This window comes from Thermobia domestica, chromosome 5 (assembly GCF_964235325.1).
Source record: "Thermobia domestica chromosome 5, izTheDome1.hap1.1, whole genome shotgun sequence".
In the NCBI taxonomy this organism is placed as follows: Eukaryota; Metazoa; Arthropoda; class Insecta; order Zygentoma; family Lepismatidae; genus Thermobia; species Thermobia domestica.
The window spans coordinates 307,210,955-307,225,170 of NC_137458.1; the positions used below are offsets into that span (position 1 = coordinate 307,210,955).

At 36.9% G+C, this 14,216-nt stretch overlaps 2 protein-coding genes across 2 annotated transcripts in view; both read left to right on the plus strand.

Moving 5' to 3' along the window:
• The window catches only part of LOC145686773 (uncharacterized), a 453,410-nt gene that overhangs the window by 56,904 nt on the left and 382,290 nt on the right, over positions 1-14,216 (plus strand). The window lies entirely within an intron of this gene.
• Positions 1,984-14,216, plus strand: part of LOC145686771 (uncharacterized) — a 31,596-nt gene continuing 19,363 nt past the window's right edge. Inside the window, exon 1 of the mRNA XM_081760425.1 lies at positions 1,984-2,527. Coding sequence (XP_081616551.1) covers positions 2,175-2,527 — 353 coding nt within the window. The 5' untranslated portion in view covers positions 1,984-2,174. The remainder of the gene's footprint in view (positions 2,528-14,216) is intronic.

Below are 14,216 nucleotides of genomic sequence, written 5' to 3' on the forward strand. Positions count from 1 at the left end.
TTATTCTTATTCTTCTTCAATAATTGATTCTCCTCCTTTTCCAACTGAACGGTAAACACTGTATCGGAGAACGAAGGCAGCGTTGCTAGAGCTACTGATTTTGCAGGAGATCTACTTTTTCAACGTTCTACTGATCTACTGTGAAAGAAAATGAAAAGGTAACAGTCTCCTGCTTTTTTCCTTACTTCGAGAATTCAAAGAAATATTTTGTTATTAGTATTGAATTTTCATTTTTTCCTTACATAAAAAGAAGAAATTTCTCTGTATGCATACACAAAGCTCTGTAAAGCATATAGTTAATAGAGCCTTGATGTATATAATATGAATACAAGGATACAACTATACGCCTTCTTCTATATGCATTATGGTTGGCAATCTTTATGACTTACTGTAAGATTTATGAGTAAGTGTTGTTTAGATTGAGACTTGGGTTGAAAGCAGGGTAAAAGTAGGAGCATGCTGAGAGGACGTTCTTCGCCACTTCCAAAATATATCTATGGCGTCCCGCACTTCCTAAAAAATTACAGTAAGTAAAGATATTAATGGCGGCGGTATGACGTCATGCGTCACCCTTCCATTTCAGAACCAGTTTTACTCCTGGTTGGATGAGTAGCTTAGATCTCTTCTCCACGATCGTCATTGAAAAATCGTCTTATGTTACGATTATATGTGACTGGATTATATTGCTATACTAGGTGTATGATATTTTCCCAACCAACTTTGCTCTTTCTACGTCTTACTTCACACACGTGTGTATCAAACATTATTAATATAAAAGGCTGTATGACAGTCTTTCTATCTCGAAAAGGTTACCTAATCAGCGGAAAACCTTTTCTTTATGAAACTTATTTTCAAGTAATTAAAATTAAAATTTATGATTTGTATGTATTGTTTTATTATTTTTTAATTAAAGCGATAATGAATTCTGGACCGCTTGATTTGTTCACTGTCCCCTTAATAATAGAATATTTTTTAGACCCCCTGGATTTGCACTGAAATGCTGCAACTTTATTTGTCTACTGCTTTCTCCTGTTTTTTTATGTTCGAATCTTTTCTATTTCGATAAAGCAATAGATAAATCTACTGATTGGCTGTTTCACAATAAATTAAATTTGAACCATAATAAAACAGAGAAGTTATACTTTCATCTCAGCAGCTTCACAACTGATACATAAGAATGCTCCTCAGTTAATCTATTAGGGATATACTTAGATACGAAATTAAACTGGAATGTGCATACTATGCAACTTTGTAAAAAATTATCAAGGGCAGTATATGTGTTACGTAAATTGAAAATATCTGTAAGTAAAAGTCTATTAATCACTGCATATTATGCTTTCTTTCACTCTCATCTGTCGCATGGCATACTATTATGGGGTAATTCTTCCGGAGCACAAACAGTATTTAAGTGGCAAAAAAGAGCGATAAGGACGATAACAGGAATTCCAGAGAGAGAATCATGTAGACATTTTTTCAAGGATTTTGAAATAATGACCATCCCGTCCATGTACATATTATCGTGCCTTATTTATATCAAAGAAAACTGTACAAATTATGTTACTCGAAGTAGTGTTCACTCACACAATACAAGGCGCAAAAATGAAATAAATATTCCCCATGTACGGCTGTGCAAAACTCAAAATAGTTATAAATATATAGGGATGAAATTGTATAATCTATTGCCACCTAGAGTGAGAGAAATGGAGATTAAAAATTTTAAATGTTTTTGTAAAAAGTGGCTCTTAGAAAAGTGTATATATAGTATTTCAGAATTTACGGAAGAAATTTCAGTATTAGAATAGAAAAGTAGTACTAGGTAAAATATAAAATATTGTATTGATTAATTAAAATTGTAAATATTATATTTACGCAAACTTAAATTTTGACGTTGTCTATTACAACATCATGTTGTTTAACGACAATAAATAATTCTTATTCTTATTCTTATTCTTATTTCCAATTGATCGGTCTGGCAACGCTGAACGAAGGTGACTAAATATGGTGTTTTCAGACAGCAATTATTCTGTTTTATTAAAATCTGAGCGTATTTTTGATTGCAAATATTAAGTTGCTTCTACCAACGTTCTTATAAGTCACTTGATTAACACTGCCAGTATAAAATAAATTGAAAGTATCGAGCTCAGTTGCAAATTCATATTAAATTTGAAGTCGTAATGTCTGACGAGGCGTCTATTAAGATGGAAATGATCTTCAAAGAAGAAATAGAGAATGACCTCAATCAGGAGGATTTACTCGAAGGGAATGGGTGGACATATGAACTGATGACTGACAACAAAGAATTAATATTATCATCGGAAGAAGAGCAAATAATGGATAAGAATGTAGTAATGCATTCTTCCGATGTGAAATTAAACATCGATACAGTGAAACCAGAAATTCGAGTAGAAGATCCTGCTTCTGAAAGTAATAAAGAACCGCTAACAAAAATAGTGGTTGAGGAGATTTGTGGGTCATACTCTAATGACTACAAACAATTAAAAACAAAAGAATTAGTTGAGCGAGAAAGGTAAGGTTGTATTCTGTATATAATACGTGGTTCAGATTGATAAAGCAGTTGCATGCATTCGGGAATTTTATAAGTAAAGATCAATACTGGTGCTTCGCAAGAAATAGTTACGTATTGGAGATTCCTCCATGTAAGTTGATCATTACATTTTTGAAGTGGCCCGGCATAATAGATTACCTGTACACAAAGACACAAGTGATCGATACCACACAAACAAATCTTATGTAGCTTCTATCTCCATATGGTAGTGATTAATTTATTATTGATTATAGATTTGTCACCAATTCTTGTACATTTTTACATTTTGGGTGCTCCATATATACAGCCTTATGTAAAATACAGCGTGACTGAATGGATCCGAAAATTTCCGACACCCAAATGTGGCATGTGTTGTACTGGATTTTAACCAAAAATGGGTGCAGATATTGTAAATTCATTGCATATTCACTTCCTTTTAAGGAATTATTTTTTTTTGTATTTTCGGGGCTACTGGGCTCAGTGGTTAACATTCATCTCTGGTGCATCCAGTCCTTGGTTCCATCACAGCTCACGCCAAGCGAACTTCGTGGTGGACAAACATTCTGTGTGTCGGTGTTCTCGTGGTTCTCCTGTTCCTCCCACTTTCTTCATTCCCATTTCATTGATTTCTAATTATCGCGGTCTACTTAAGCGAATTCTGCATTAGCGTGGTACATAAAACAAAGGTTTTTTTTTTTTTTTTCATTTTTTTGTATACCATTACCCGGGCAGACGGTTCTACCAAATTTTCAAACATTTCTTGCAGTTCCAGGTTAGGTATGAGCTTTTTATTTGTTTTAGCAGAAAACATACAATAAAAGAGGATCTTCCTCACTACTTATATCTTTGCTGCTGTATTCTAGGACCACGGGAAAATCGAAGAAGTTGAATATGATTTACTTTCTCCCGCAAAATAGTAGGATGTGACACCAGCTTACTTTACAGTGATTATTACTCGAAATACAGTCTGGACGTACGGCATAAAAACAAGTGCATAAAACAAAGACAAACTTGTGCTTGATGAGCATTAAAAGCATGACAGCTATCTAACTGAATCAGGGCAACAGCGCAGCAGGGCACGCGAGCGAGAAGAAAGAGGAGGGTACATAGCGAGCAGGCACATCAGCAGCATACTTGAGGAAAGTGGAAAAACCCTAAATGTCACAAAATGCATGAAGTATGTGTTGCACAGCTTAGGGGGAGGTACTAAATGCCATCCAATAAAGTACCAAAATGACGTCCGAGAAATTGCCCCCCACCCCCACCCCATTGATACACTAATGATCTCTTCTAGTGCAATCATTAGTGCTTCTTAGAAAACCAACTCCCAACATTAGTGCTTCAATAGTATGGACGCTAGAAGCAAAAAATTTTGGGGGCGGCCATCTTCACGTTAGCCCCCCCGCCCAGAAAGCACTAACGATTAAACCTAGTGCAATCGTTAGTGCTTCCAGAAAACACTAATAGTTTCGTTAGTGCTTCAATGTTAGTGCAGATATGACCAATTACATGTCACGAAAAGCCCATAGGAATATATGGGGAATTTTTAATATGGTCAAATTCCCGCCAAATTCAAAAGCGTAATGACCTCTTCTAGTGCAATCGTTAGTGCTTCTTAGAACACCAACTCCCAACATCAGTGCTTCAATAGTTTGGACGCTAGAAGCAAAAAATTTTGGGGGCGCCCAACTACACGTTAGCCCCCCACCTCAGGAAAGCACTAACGATTAAACCTAGTGCAATTGTTAGTGCTTCCAGAAAACACTAATAGTTTCGTTACTCCTTCAATATTAGTGTAGATATGGCCAATTACATGTCACGAAAAGCCCATAAGGAATACATGGGCAATTTTTAATATGGTCAAATTCCCGCCAAATTCAAAAGCGCTAATTATCTCTTCTAGTGCAATGGTTAGCGCTTTGTTAGTGCTTCTTAGAATACCAACTCCCAACATTAGTGCTTCAATAGTTTGGACGCTAGAAGCAAAAAACTATGGGGGCGGCCAACTTCACGTTAGCCCCCCAGAAAGCACTAACGATTAAACCTAGTGCAATCGTTAGTGCATCGTTAGTGCTTCCAGAAAACACTAATAGTTTCGTTAATGCTTCAATATTAGTGTAGATATGGCCAATACGTCCGAGAAGTTTCCCCCCATTGAGGCACTAATGATCTCTTCTAGTGCAATCGTTAGTGCTTCTTAGAACACCAACTCCCAACATTGGTGCTTCAATAGTTTGGACACTAGAAGCAAAAAACTTTGGGGGGTTAATTTCACGTTAGCCCCCCCGCCCAGAAAGCACTAACGATTAAACCTAGTGCAATCGTTAGTGCTTCCAGAAAACACTGATAGTTTCGTTAGTGCTTCACAATTAGTGTCGCTATGGCCAGTTATATGTCACGAAATTCCCATAAGAAATACATGGGGAATTTTTAATTGTGACAAATTCCCGGCAAATTCAAAAGTGCTAATGACCTCTTCTCGTGCAATCGTTACTGCTTCGTTAGTGCTTCTTAGAACACCAACTCCCAACATTAGTGCTTCAATGGTTTGGACGCTAAAAGCAAAAATCTTTGTTGGCGAACTTCACGTTAGCCCCCCCCCCCAGAAAGCACTAACGATTAAACCTAGTACAATCGTTAGTGCTTCCAGAAAACACTAATAATTTCGTTAGTGCTTCAAAATTAGTGTGACTATGGCCAGTTATATGTCACGAAATTCCCTTAAGGAATACGTGGGGAATTATTAATTGGCTCAAATTCCCAACAAATTCAAAAGCGCTAGTGACCTCTTCTAGTGCAATCGTTAGTGCTTCTGAGAACACGAACCCCCAACATTAGTGCTTCAATAGTTTGGACGCAAGAAGCAGAAAACTTTGAGGGGCAACTTCACTTTAGCTCTCCCAGAAAGCACTAACGATTAAACCTAGTGCATCGTTAGTGCTTCTAGAAAACACTAATAATTTCGCTAGTGTTTCATTATTAGTGTAGATATGGCAAATTGTATGTGACGAAACTCGCGTAAAAAAATCATTGGGAATTTTTTATTGGGTCAAATTCCCATCAAATTCAAAAGCGCTAATGATATCTTCTACTGCAGTCGTTAGTGCTTCTTAGAACATCAACTCCCAATATTAGTGCTTCAATAGTTTTGACGCTAGAAGCAAAAAACTTTGGGGGGCAACTTCACTTTAGCTCCCCCCAGAAAGCTTAACGATTAAACCTAGTGCAATCGTTAGTGCATCGTTAGTGCTTGTGCTTCACATATAGTGTGGCTATGGCCAGTTATATGTCACGAAATTCCCGTAAGGAATACATGGGGAATTGTTAATTGGCTCAAATTCCCAACAAATTCAAACGCGCTAGTGACCTCTTCTAGTGCAATCGTTAGTGCTTCTGAGAACACGAACTCCCAACATTGGTGCTTCAATAGTTTGGACGCAAGAAGCAGAAAACTTTGAGGGGCAACTTCACTTTAGCTCTCCCAGAAAGCACTAACGATTAAACCTAGTGCATCGTTAGTGCTTCTAGAAAACACTAATAATTTCGTTAATGCTTCATTATTAGTGTAGATATGGCAAATTGTATGTGACGAAACTCACGTAAGAAAAACATTGGGAATTTTTTATTGGGTCAAATTCCCACCAAATTCAAAAGTACAAGTGATATCTTCTAGTGCAATCGTTAGTGCTTCTTAGAACATCAACTCCCAATATACGTCCGTCAAGCTGGCCCGCACAAATTTCATATTCAAACTAAAACAGTACCAAAAATTTGTACCCAATATGTACCAATTTGTACCACTAAAATTAGAATTTGTACCCCCACCAATTTCGAAAAAAATGAATTTTTGATGGCGGGCCAGCTTGACGTCAAGCTGGCCCGCACAATTTATTTTTCTTTCCAATTCGAACAAAAACGGTACCAAAAATTTGTACCCAATATGTACCAATTTGCACCACTAAACTTAGAATTTGTACCCCCACCAATTTCGAAAAAATTGAATTTCTGATGGCGGGTCAGCTTGACGTCAAGCTGGCCCGCACAATTTATTTGTCTTTCCAATTCGAACAAAAACGGTACCAAAAATTTGTACCCAATATGTACCAATTTTTACCACTAAAATTAGAATTTGTACTCCCACCAATTTCGAAAAAAATGAATTTTTGATGGCGGGCCAGCTTGACGATTAAACCTGGTGCAATCGTTAGTGCTTCCAGAAATCACTAATGGTTTTGTTTTGCTTTACTATTAGTGTAGATGTGCCCACTTATATGTCACAAAGATGTCCAAACTCACGAGGTCGGCGCTCACGAGTTCGAAACTTACGCTCACTCGACCTCAATCTTACGAAGTGAGCGTGAGATAAGGCTGGTGATGTGAGCGTGAGGTTGAGTGAGCTGTAGGTGAGACTGGTGAGGTGAGCGTGAGGTCAGACTGTTGATGTAAGCGTGAGGTCAGACTGGTGATGCGAACGTGAGGTTGAGTGAGCGTGAGGTCTGCCTGGTTATTTGAGTGTGAGGTCAGACTAGTGATGTGAGCGTGAGGTTGAGTGAGGTTAGGTCAAAGTGGGCACCTCTGGTTACGAAACCCCCATAAATACATGGGGAATATTTCACTGGGACAAATTCCCGACAAATTCAAAAGCGCTAATGATCTTTAATACAATCTTTAATACAATCATTAGTGCTTCCTAGAGCAGTGACTTTTAACACTAGTGCTGCAATAGTTTGGACACTAGAAGCAAAAACTTTGAAGGACAAACGTGAAGTTAGCCCCCCAGGAAGCACTAACAATCAAACCTAGTGCAATTGATAGTACATTGTTGGTGGTCCTAGAAAACACTAATAGTTTCGTTAGTGCTTCATTATTAGTGACGAAACTCACGTAAGAAAAACATTGGGTATTTTTCGTTGAGTTAAACTTTCGCCAAATTCAAAAGCACTAATGATCTCTTCCAGTGCAATCGTCAATACTTCTTAGAGCACCAAATCCGAACATTAATGCTTCATTAGTTTGGATGCTATGAGCAAAAAGAAAAAAAAGGGAGCTAACTTTATGTTAGTTTCCTAGAAAGTACTAACGACAAAATCTAGTGCAATCCATAGTGCATCGTTAGAACTTGTAAAAAACAGTAATAATTTTGTTTGTTTCTCTATTAGTTCTGTTTTGGGAGATGAATTTCATTATGTTTCTAATTTTTTCGTATGAAAATGTAATCTTTTTTCCTTGGTTCATATATAAACAGTCATTTTATTATTTTATCTTCTGCATTGTTTTACGATACGATAAAAATTAACTACAATCCTTTGCTAATTTTAGTATGTTTAATTCTGTTTGTTGAGTATGTAAAATGGTGTTTACGGGTTTCGGAACAACGTTAATTGATCTTTTACAATAGTATTATTTATTTGTGAACTTTAGACTTCATGATTCAAAGTTGTATACGAAGATGAAAATGCTAACAAGACTGTAATTAAAACAAGGTGTCTTTACAGTCTATTAATGTGGAGTAATTAATTAATGTGAAGTAACTGTTATTGATTAATATTTTTCCTAACAATTCTTCTAAAGAGATTCCTGTTGTCACCCTGGTTACCCTAGCAGACATCTCCTACGTTAAATACAATTTGTTAACAGGGTTACCAGCAACATACGAAATTTAATACCATACAGTGTTCTACTAATTATTCAATATACACAAACCAAATAAATACAAAGATGGCATACTTCAATAATTATAAATGTATCAACTGATCGGTGATATGTATACACGAACCCAAAAGTGCATTACTACCTGCAATTCTCCTTTTCCTAAAATAGCAGGCAACCCAAACAGCTCGGCGGTTGGGTTGTTCGCAACTTCGAAAGGCGTTGGACTAAACATCAATTTTGTCAGAAATATATCAGTGTGACAAACTGCAAATAAGAGAAAAATAAAAATTTTCTTATGGTAAACTCTAGTTCAAAGTTCGAAGCAGTTGCTTTTGAACCTGATTTTTTGTTTCTTTTTTTCAGGGAACAGAAAAGTTCTGGCGTCTAAGAAATTATATCATATAATATTGCAAATTTGCAAGTGGATGTATTTACATTGCAATTTGTGGTAATAAAGATATAATGATTGTAAAAAGTAACTTTAATTTCTTCATCCATCACAAGTCTTAGGGGCTCCTTATACCTCGTCGCCCCCCCCCCCGCCGAATATCGATATCGAAAATTTAGAATGATATATTCATGTCCATATATTTGCGATATCGAATGTTGATATATGATAATATAGATATCGACGATAGCGTTATCAACATAACACAGGCCTAGGTCCGAGAAGTGATGCTTGAAATATACTGGAATCAATAATCAAATTCTAAATAAGTTCTCCATTTCCGTATTCAATGTTGAGGGGGAAGGGTGTGAACCAGAATAGAAATTTTAAGAAAGAAAATGTTAAGATAAAAGTAGGTTTTCCGTTTCCCCTTCAATACAAAACTATTAAGAGAAAACTATTACTGTAATTTACTTTTTACTTCTTTTTCTGATTGTTATCACAAATCAGCGACAGTACACATACTGAAGTTTACCATAAGAAAGTTTTTATTTCTCTCTTCTTTGCAGTTTTTGGTTTGCCGAGCTGTTTGGGTTGCCTGCTATTTTAGGAAAAGGAGAATTGCAGGTAGTAATGCACTTTTGGGGTCGTGTATACATATCACCGTTGAGTAGATATATTTATAATTATTGAAGTATGCCTTCTTTGTATTCATTTGGTTTGTGTATATTGAATAATTAGCAGAACACTGTATGGTATTAAATTTCGTATGTTGCTGGTAACCCTGTTAACAAACTGTATTTAACGTAGGAGATGTCTGCTAGGGTAACCAGGGTGACAACAGGAATCTCTTTAGAAGAATTGTTCAAGAAAAAGGTTAATCAATAACAGTTACTTCACATTAATTAATTACTCTACATTAATAAACTGTAAAGACACCTTGTTTTAATTACAATCTTGTTAGCACTTGCATCTTCGCATACAACTTTGAATCATGAAGCCTAAAGTTCACAAATAAATAATACTATTGTAAAAGATCAATTAACGTTGTTCCGAAACCCGTAAACACCATTTTACATACTCAACAAACAGAATTAAACATACTAAAATTAGCAAAGGATTGTAGTTAATTTTTATCGTATCGTAAAACAATGCAGAAGAAAAAATAATAAAATGACTGTTTATATATGAACCAAGGAAAAAAGATTACATTTTCATACGAAAAAATTAGAAACAATGAAATTCATCTCCCAAAACAAACTAATAGAGAAACAAACAAAATTATTACTGTTTTTTACAAGTTCTAACGATGCACTATGGATTGCACTAGATTTTGTCGTTAGTACTTTCTAGGAAACTAACATGAAGTTAGCTCCCTTTTTTTTCTTTTTGCTCATAGCACACAAACTAACAAAGCATTAATGTTCGGATTTGGTGCTCTAAGAAGTATTAACGATTGTACTGGAAGAGATCATTAGTGCTTTTGAATTTGGCGAAAGTTTAACTCAACGAAAAATTCCCAATGTTTTTCTTACGTGAGTTTCGTCACTAATAATGGAGCACTAACGAAACTATTAGTGTTTTCTAGGACCACCAACAATGTACTATCAATTGCACTAGGTTTGATTGTTAGTGCTTCCTGGGGGGCTAATTTCACGTTTGTCCTTCAAAGTTTTTTGCTTCTAGTGTCCAAACTATTGCAGCACTAGTGTTAAAAGTCACTGCTCTAGGAAGCACTAACGAAGCACTAATGATTGTATTAAAGATATCATTAGCGCTTTTGAATTTGTCGGGAATTTGTCCCAGTGAAATATTCCCCATGTATTTATGGGGGTTTCGTAACCAGAGGTGCCCACTTTGACCTAACCTCACTCAACCTCACGCTCACATCATCAGTCTGACCTCACGGTCAAATAACCAGCCTGACCTCACGCTCACTCAACCTCACGTGCGCATCACCAGTCTGACCTCACGCTCACCTTACCAGTCCCTCCTAGAGCTCACTCAACCTCACGCTCACATCACCAGCCTTATCTCACGCTCACTTCGTAAGGTTGAGGTCGAGTGAGCGTAAGTTTCGAACACGTGAGCGCCGACCTCGTGAGTTTGGACATCTTTGTGACATATAAGTGGGCACATCTACACTAATAGTAAAGCAAAACAAAACCATTAGTGATTTCTGGAAGCACTAACGATTGCACCAAGTTTAATCGTTAGTGTTTCCTGGGGGGCTAACGTGAAGTTGCAGCCCAAAAGTTTGTTTGCTTCTAGCGTCCAAACTATTGCAGCACTAATGTTTCGACTTGTTATTCTAAGAAGCACTAACGATTGCATTAAAAGATATCATTAGCGCTTTTGAATTTGTCGGGAGTGTGTCACAATGAAAAATTCCCCATGTATTCCTTACGACATGACATGTAATTCGCCAAAGCCAAACTAATAGTGAAGCACTAACGAAGCTATTAGTGTTTTCTTTAAGCACTAACGATTGCACTAGGTTTAATCGTTAGTGCTTTCTGGGGGGAGCTAAAGTGAAGTTGCCCCCCAAAGTTTTTCGCTTCTAGCGTCAAAACTATTGAAGCACTAATATTGGGAGTTGATGTTCTAAGAAGCACTAACGATTGCACTAGAAGATATCACTTGTACTTTTGAATTTGGTGGGAATTTGACCCAATAAAAATTCCCAATGTTTTTCTTACGTGAGTTTCGTCACATACAATTTGCCATATCTACACTAATAATGAAGCACTAACGAAACTATTAGTGTTTTCTAGAAGCACTAACGATTGCACTAGGTTTAACCCTTTCCGGATCCTGGCTTTTTGGGCTATTTTTGAGACTTTCAGTCAAGCAGCTACTGTATCGTCACTATTTATCCTAGGATCATGGTTCATACCTCATTCTCTTCAGAATAGAGCTGGCTTTCGAATGGTACCACTTGCATGCTCATACCATATACCAGAAGCGGGAAAAAATGTCAAAGTGAAAATTTCGGAATTTTTTTCTCGAACTTTGGCCCCACTGGACCCCTCTTGTGTGATCGTAGCCATCAAAAAAGATCTGATAAATAGTACTTGGTATACTGAATGTGTGTGCCAAATTTCAAGTTTCTATCTTGAATAGTAAGGGCGGGATAATTTTTATCAAAAATTCCCACAATGTCCCAAAGTACCATAAAACACTATGATCTCAGGGAAAAAATTCCTGAGACATCCCTAAATACCCTAGGATTATAATCCGCCAATCATTCTCTTCAGAAAAGAACTGTCTTTCAGGCGGTACCATTCACATGTCTCCATCATGTATCTAAGGCGGGATATTCCTGAAAAAAGGGATTTTTTGGGGCAAATTTACCCTTTTTTCAACTTTTGCCCTCTGGACCGCCCTGTTTTTACGCAGAAATCGAAAAAATTTCTGGTAAATACTACTCGGTGGACTGAATGTTTTTGCAAAATTTCAATCTTCTACGTGAAAAAATAGGCCCGCCAGAAATAATTTCCCTACCATTCCCCACTTTTACCCTATACAGAAGTATATTTGGATGAAAATTCACTGAGACATCCCTAATTACCCTAGGATAATAATTCGACCGTCGTTCTCTTCAGAATGGAACTGCCTTTCAGACTGTATGACTCACGTGGTCCTATTGTGTATGTAAGGCGGGGAAATGACGAAAAACGGGATTTTTGGGGTAAAAAATCCCTATTTTTACCCCTTTTCCCCTCTGGTTCCCCCCTGTTTTAGCACTGACATTGGAACAAAAAATCTGGTAAATACTACTCTGTGGACGGAATGTTTGTGCAAAATTTCAATCTTCTACGTGAAAAAATAGGCCCGCCAGAAAAAATTTCCCTACTATGCCTCACTTTTACCCTATACAGAAGTATATTTGGATAAAAATTCCCTGAGACATCCCTAATTACCCTAGGATAATAATTCGACCGTGGTTCTCTTCAGAATGGAACTGCCTTTCGGACTGTATGACTCACGTGGTCCTATCGTGTATGTAAGGCGGGGAAATGACGAAAAACGGGATTTTTGGGATTAAAAAATCCTTTTTTTTTACACCTTTGCCCGTCTGGTTCCCCCCTGTTTTAGCACTGACATCGGAACAAAATCTGGTACATACTACTCCGTGGACTGAATGTTTGTGCAAAATTTCAATCTTCTACGTAGAAAAATAAGCCCGCCAAAAAATATTGAACATACGCTTAGAAAATGAGAAAAGAAATTTTTGACTTATGATGTCATCACCTCCTATGTCTGGACGCAGGACGGTCTGAAACCATACGTAGTGTCTTCTGCAAAGCCTCTGGACTTGGAAAACAAAAAAAAACGGACGAAAAAGCTCAAATAGAAGAGAAATAACGCAATGTCCCATGAAAAGTGCATATGGTACAAATTGTACCATAGAATCCCGAAGGGGTTAATCGTTAGTGCTTTCTGGGGAGAGCTAAAGTGAAGTTGCCCCTCAAAGTTTTTTTGCTTCTAGCGTCCAAACTATTGAAGCACTAATGATGGGAGTTCGTATTTTCAGAAGCACTAACGATTGCACTAGAAGAGGTCATTAGCGCTTTTGAATTTGTTGGGAATTTGAGCCAATTAAAAATTCCCCATGTATTCCTTATGGGAATTTCGTGACATATAACTGGCCATAGCCACGCTAATTGTGAAGCACTAACGAAGTTATTAGTGTTTTCTGGAAGCACTAACGATTGCACTAGGTTTAATCGTTAGTGCTTTGTGGGGGGGCTAACGTGAAGTTGGCCGCCCCCAAAGTTTTTTGCTTTTAGCGTCCAAACTATTGAAGCACTAATGTTGGGAGTTGGTGTTCTCAGAAGCACTAACGATTGCACTAGAAGAGATCATTAGTGCTTCAATGGGGGGGCAACTTCTCGGACGTACCAAAATGTACTTACTTACTTTAGGTTAGATTAGGTTTGGTTAGAGGATACATATCTTTTCTGTAGTTTCAGTTTGTTTCTACACTTACAACAAAATTTTTGCTTGTTTAGTAGAGTATGCCTGTCACTTAATTTTAACAACTTACGCTTCTCATTTTCGTACAGCTTGATAAAAGTCAAACACAATGTGTAACAATCTTGTTATTTACGAACCATTAACCACTTATATTCAAACTCTGATTCCTTCATGAAAAATATTTTACATTGTATTTTACCTATAAATTTTTATTTCGTAGAGGCGTCTGCTCCAGTGAACCGTTAACAAAAATAGTGGCTTTACAGTCTTGCACGTCGTACTTTGATGACTGCAAACAAATAACAACAAAAAGTTTAGGTGAGCGACAAAGTTAATGCTATATTTTTTGTATAGTGACTGGTTCAGGTTGAATTTGCAATTACATGGGTTTGGAAAAGGTAAAGAGCTATACCGGTTTTTCGTAAGAAATGGTTAGGTATAGGACATAGCTCTAACGTTAATTAGTAATATACAGTTTGGAAGTGGCACGACGTACGTTGATTAGCTGTACGCAAACACACAAATAATCGATACCAGACACAAATATCTTATAAAGCTCAGACCATCTCGATCAAGTTGTTTTTACTTTCTTATTGATTACACAATTGTCACCAATTCTTGTAAATATTTACAATTTGTGTGCTAAATGAT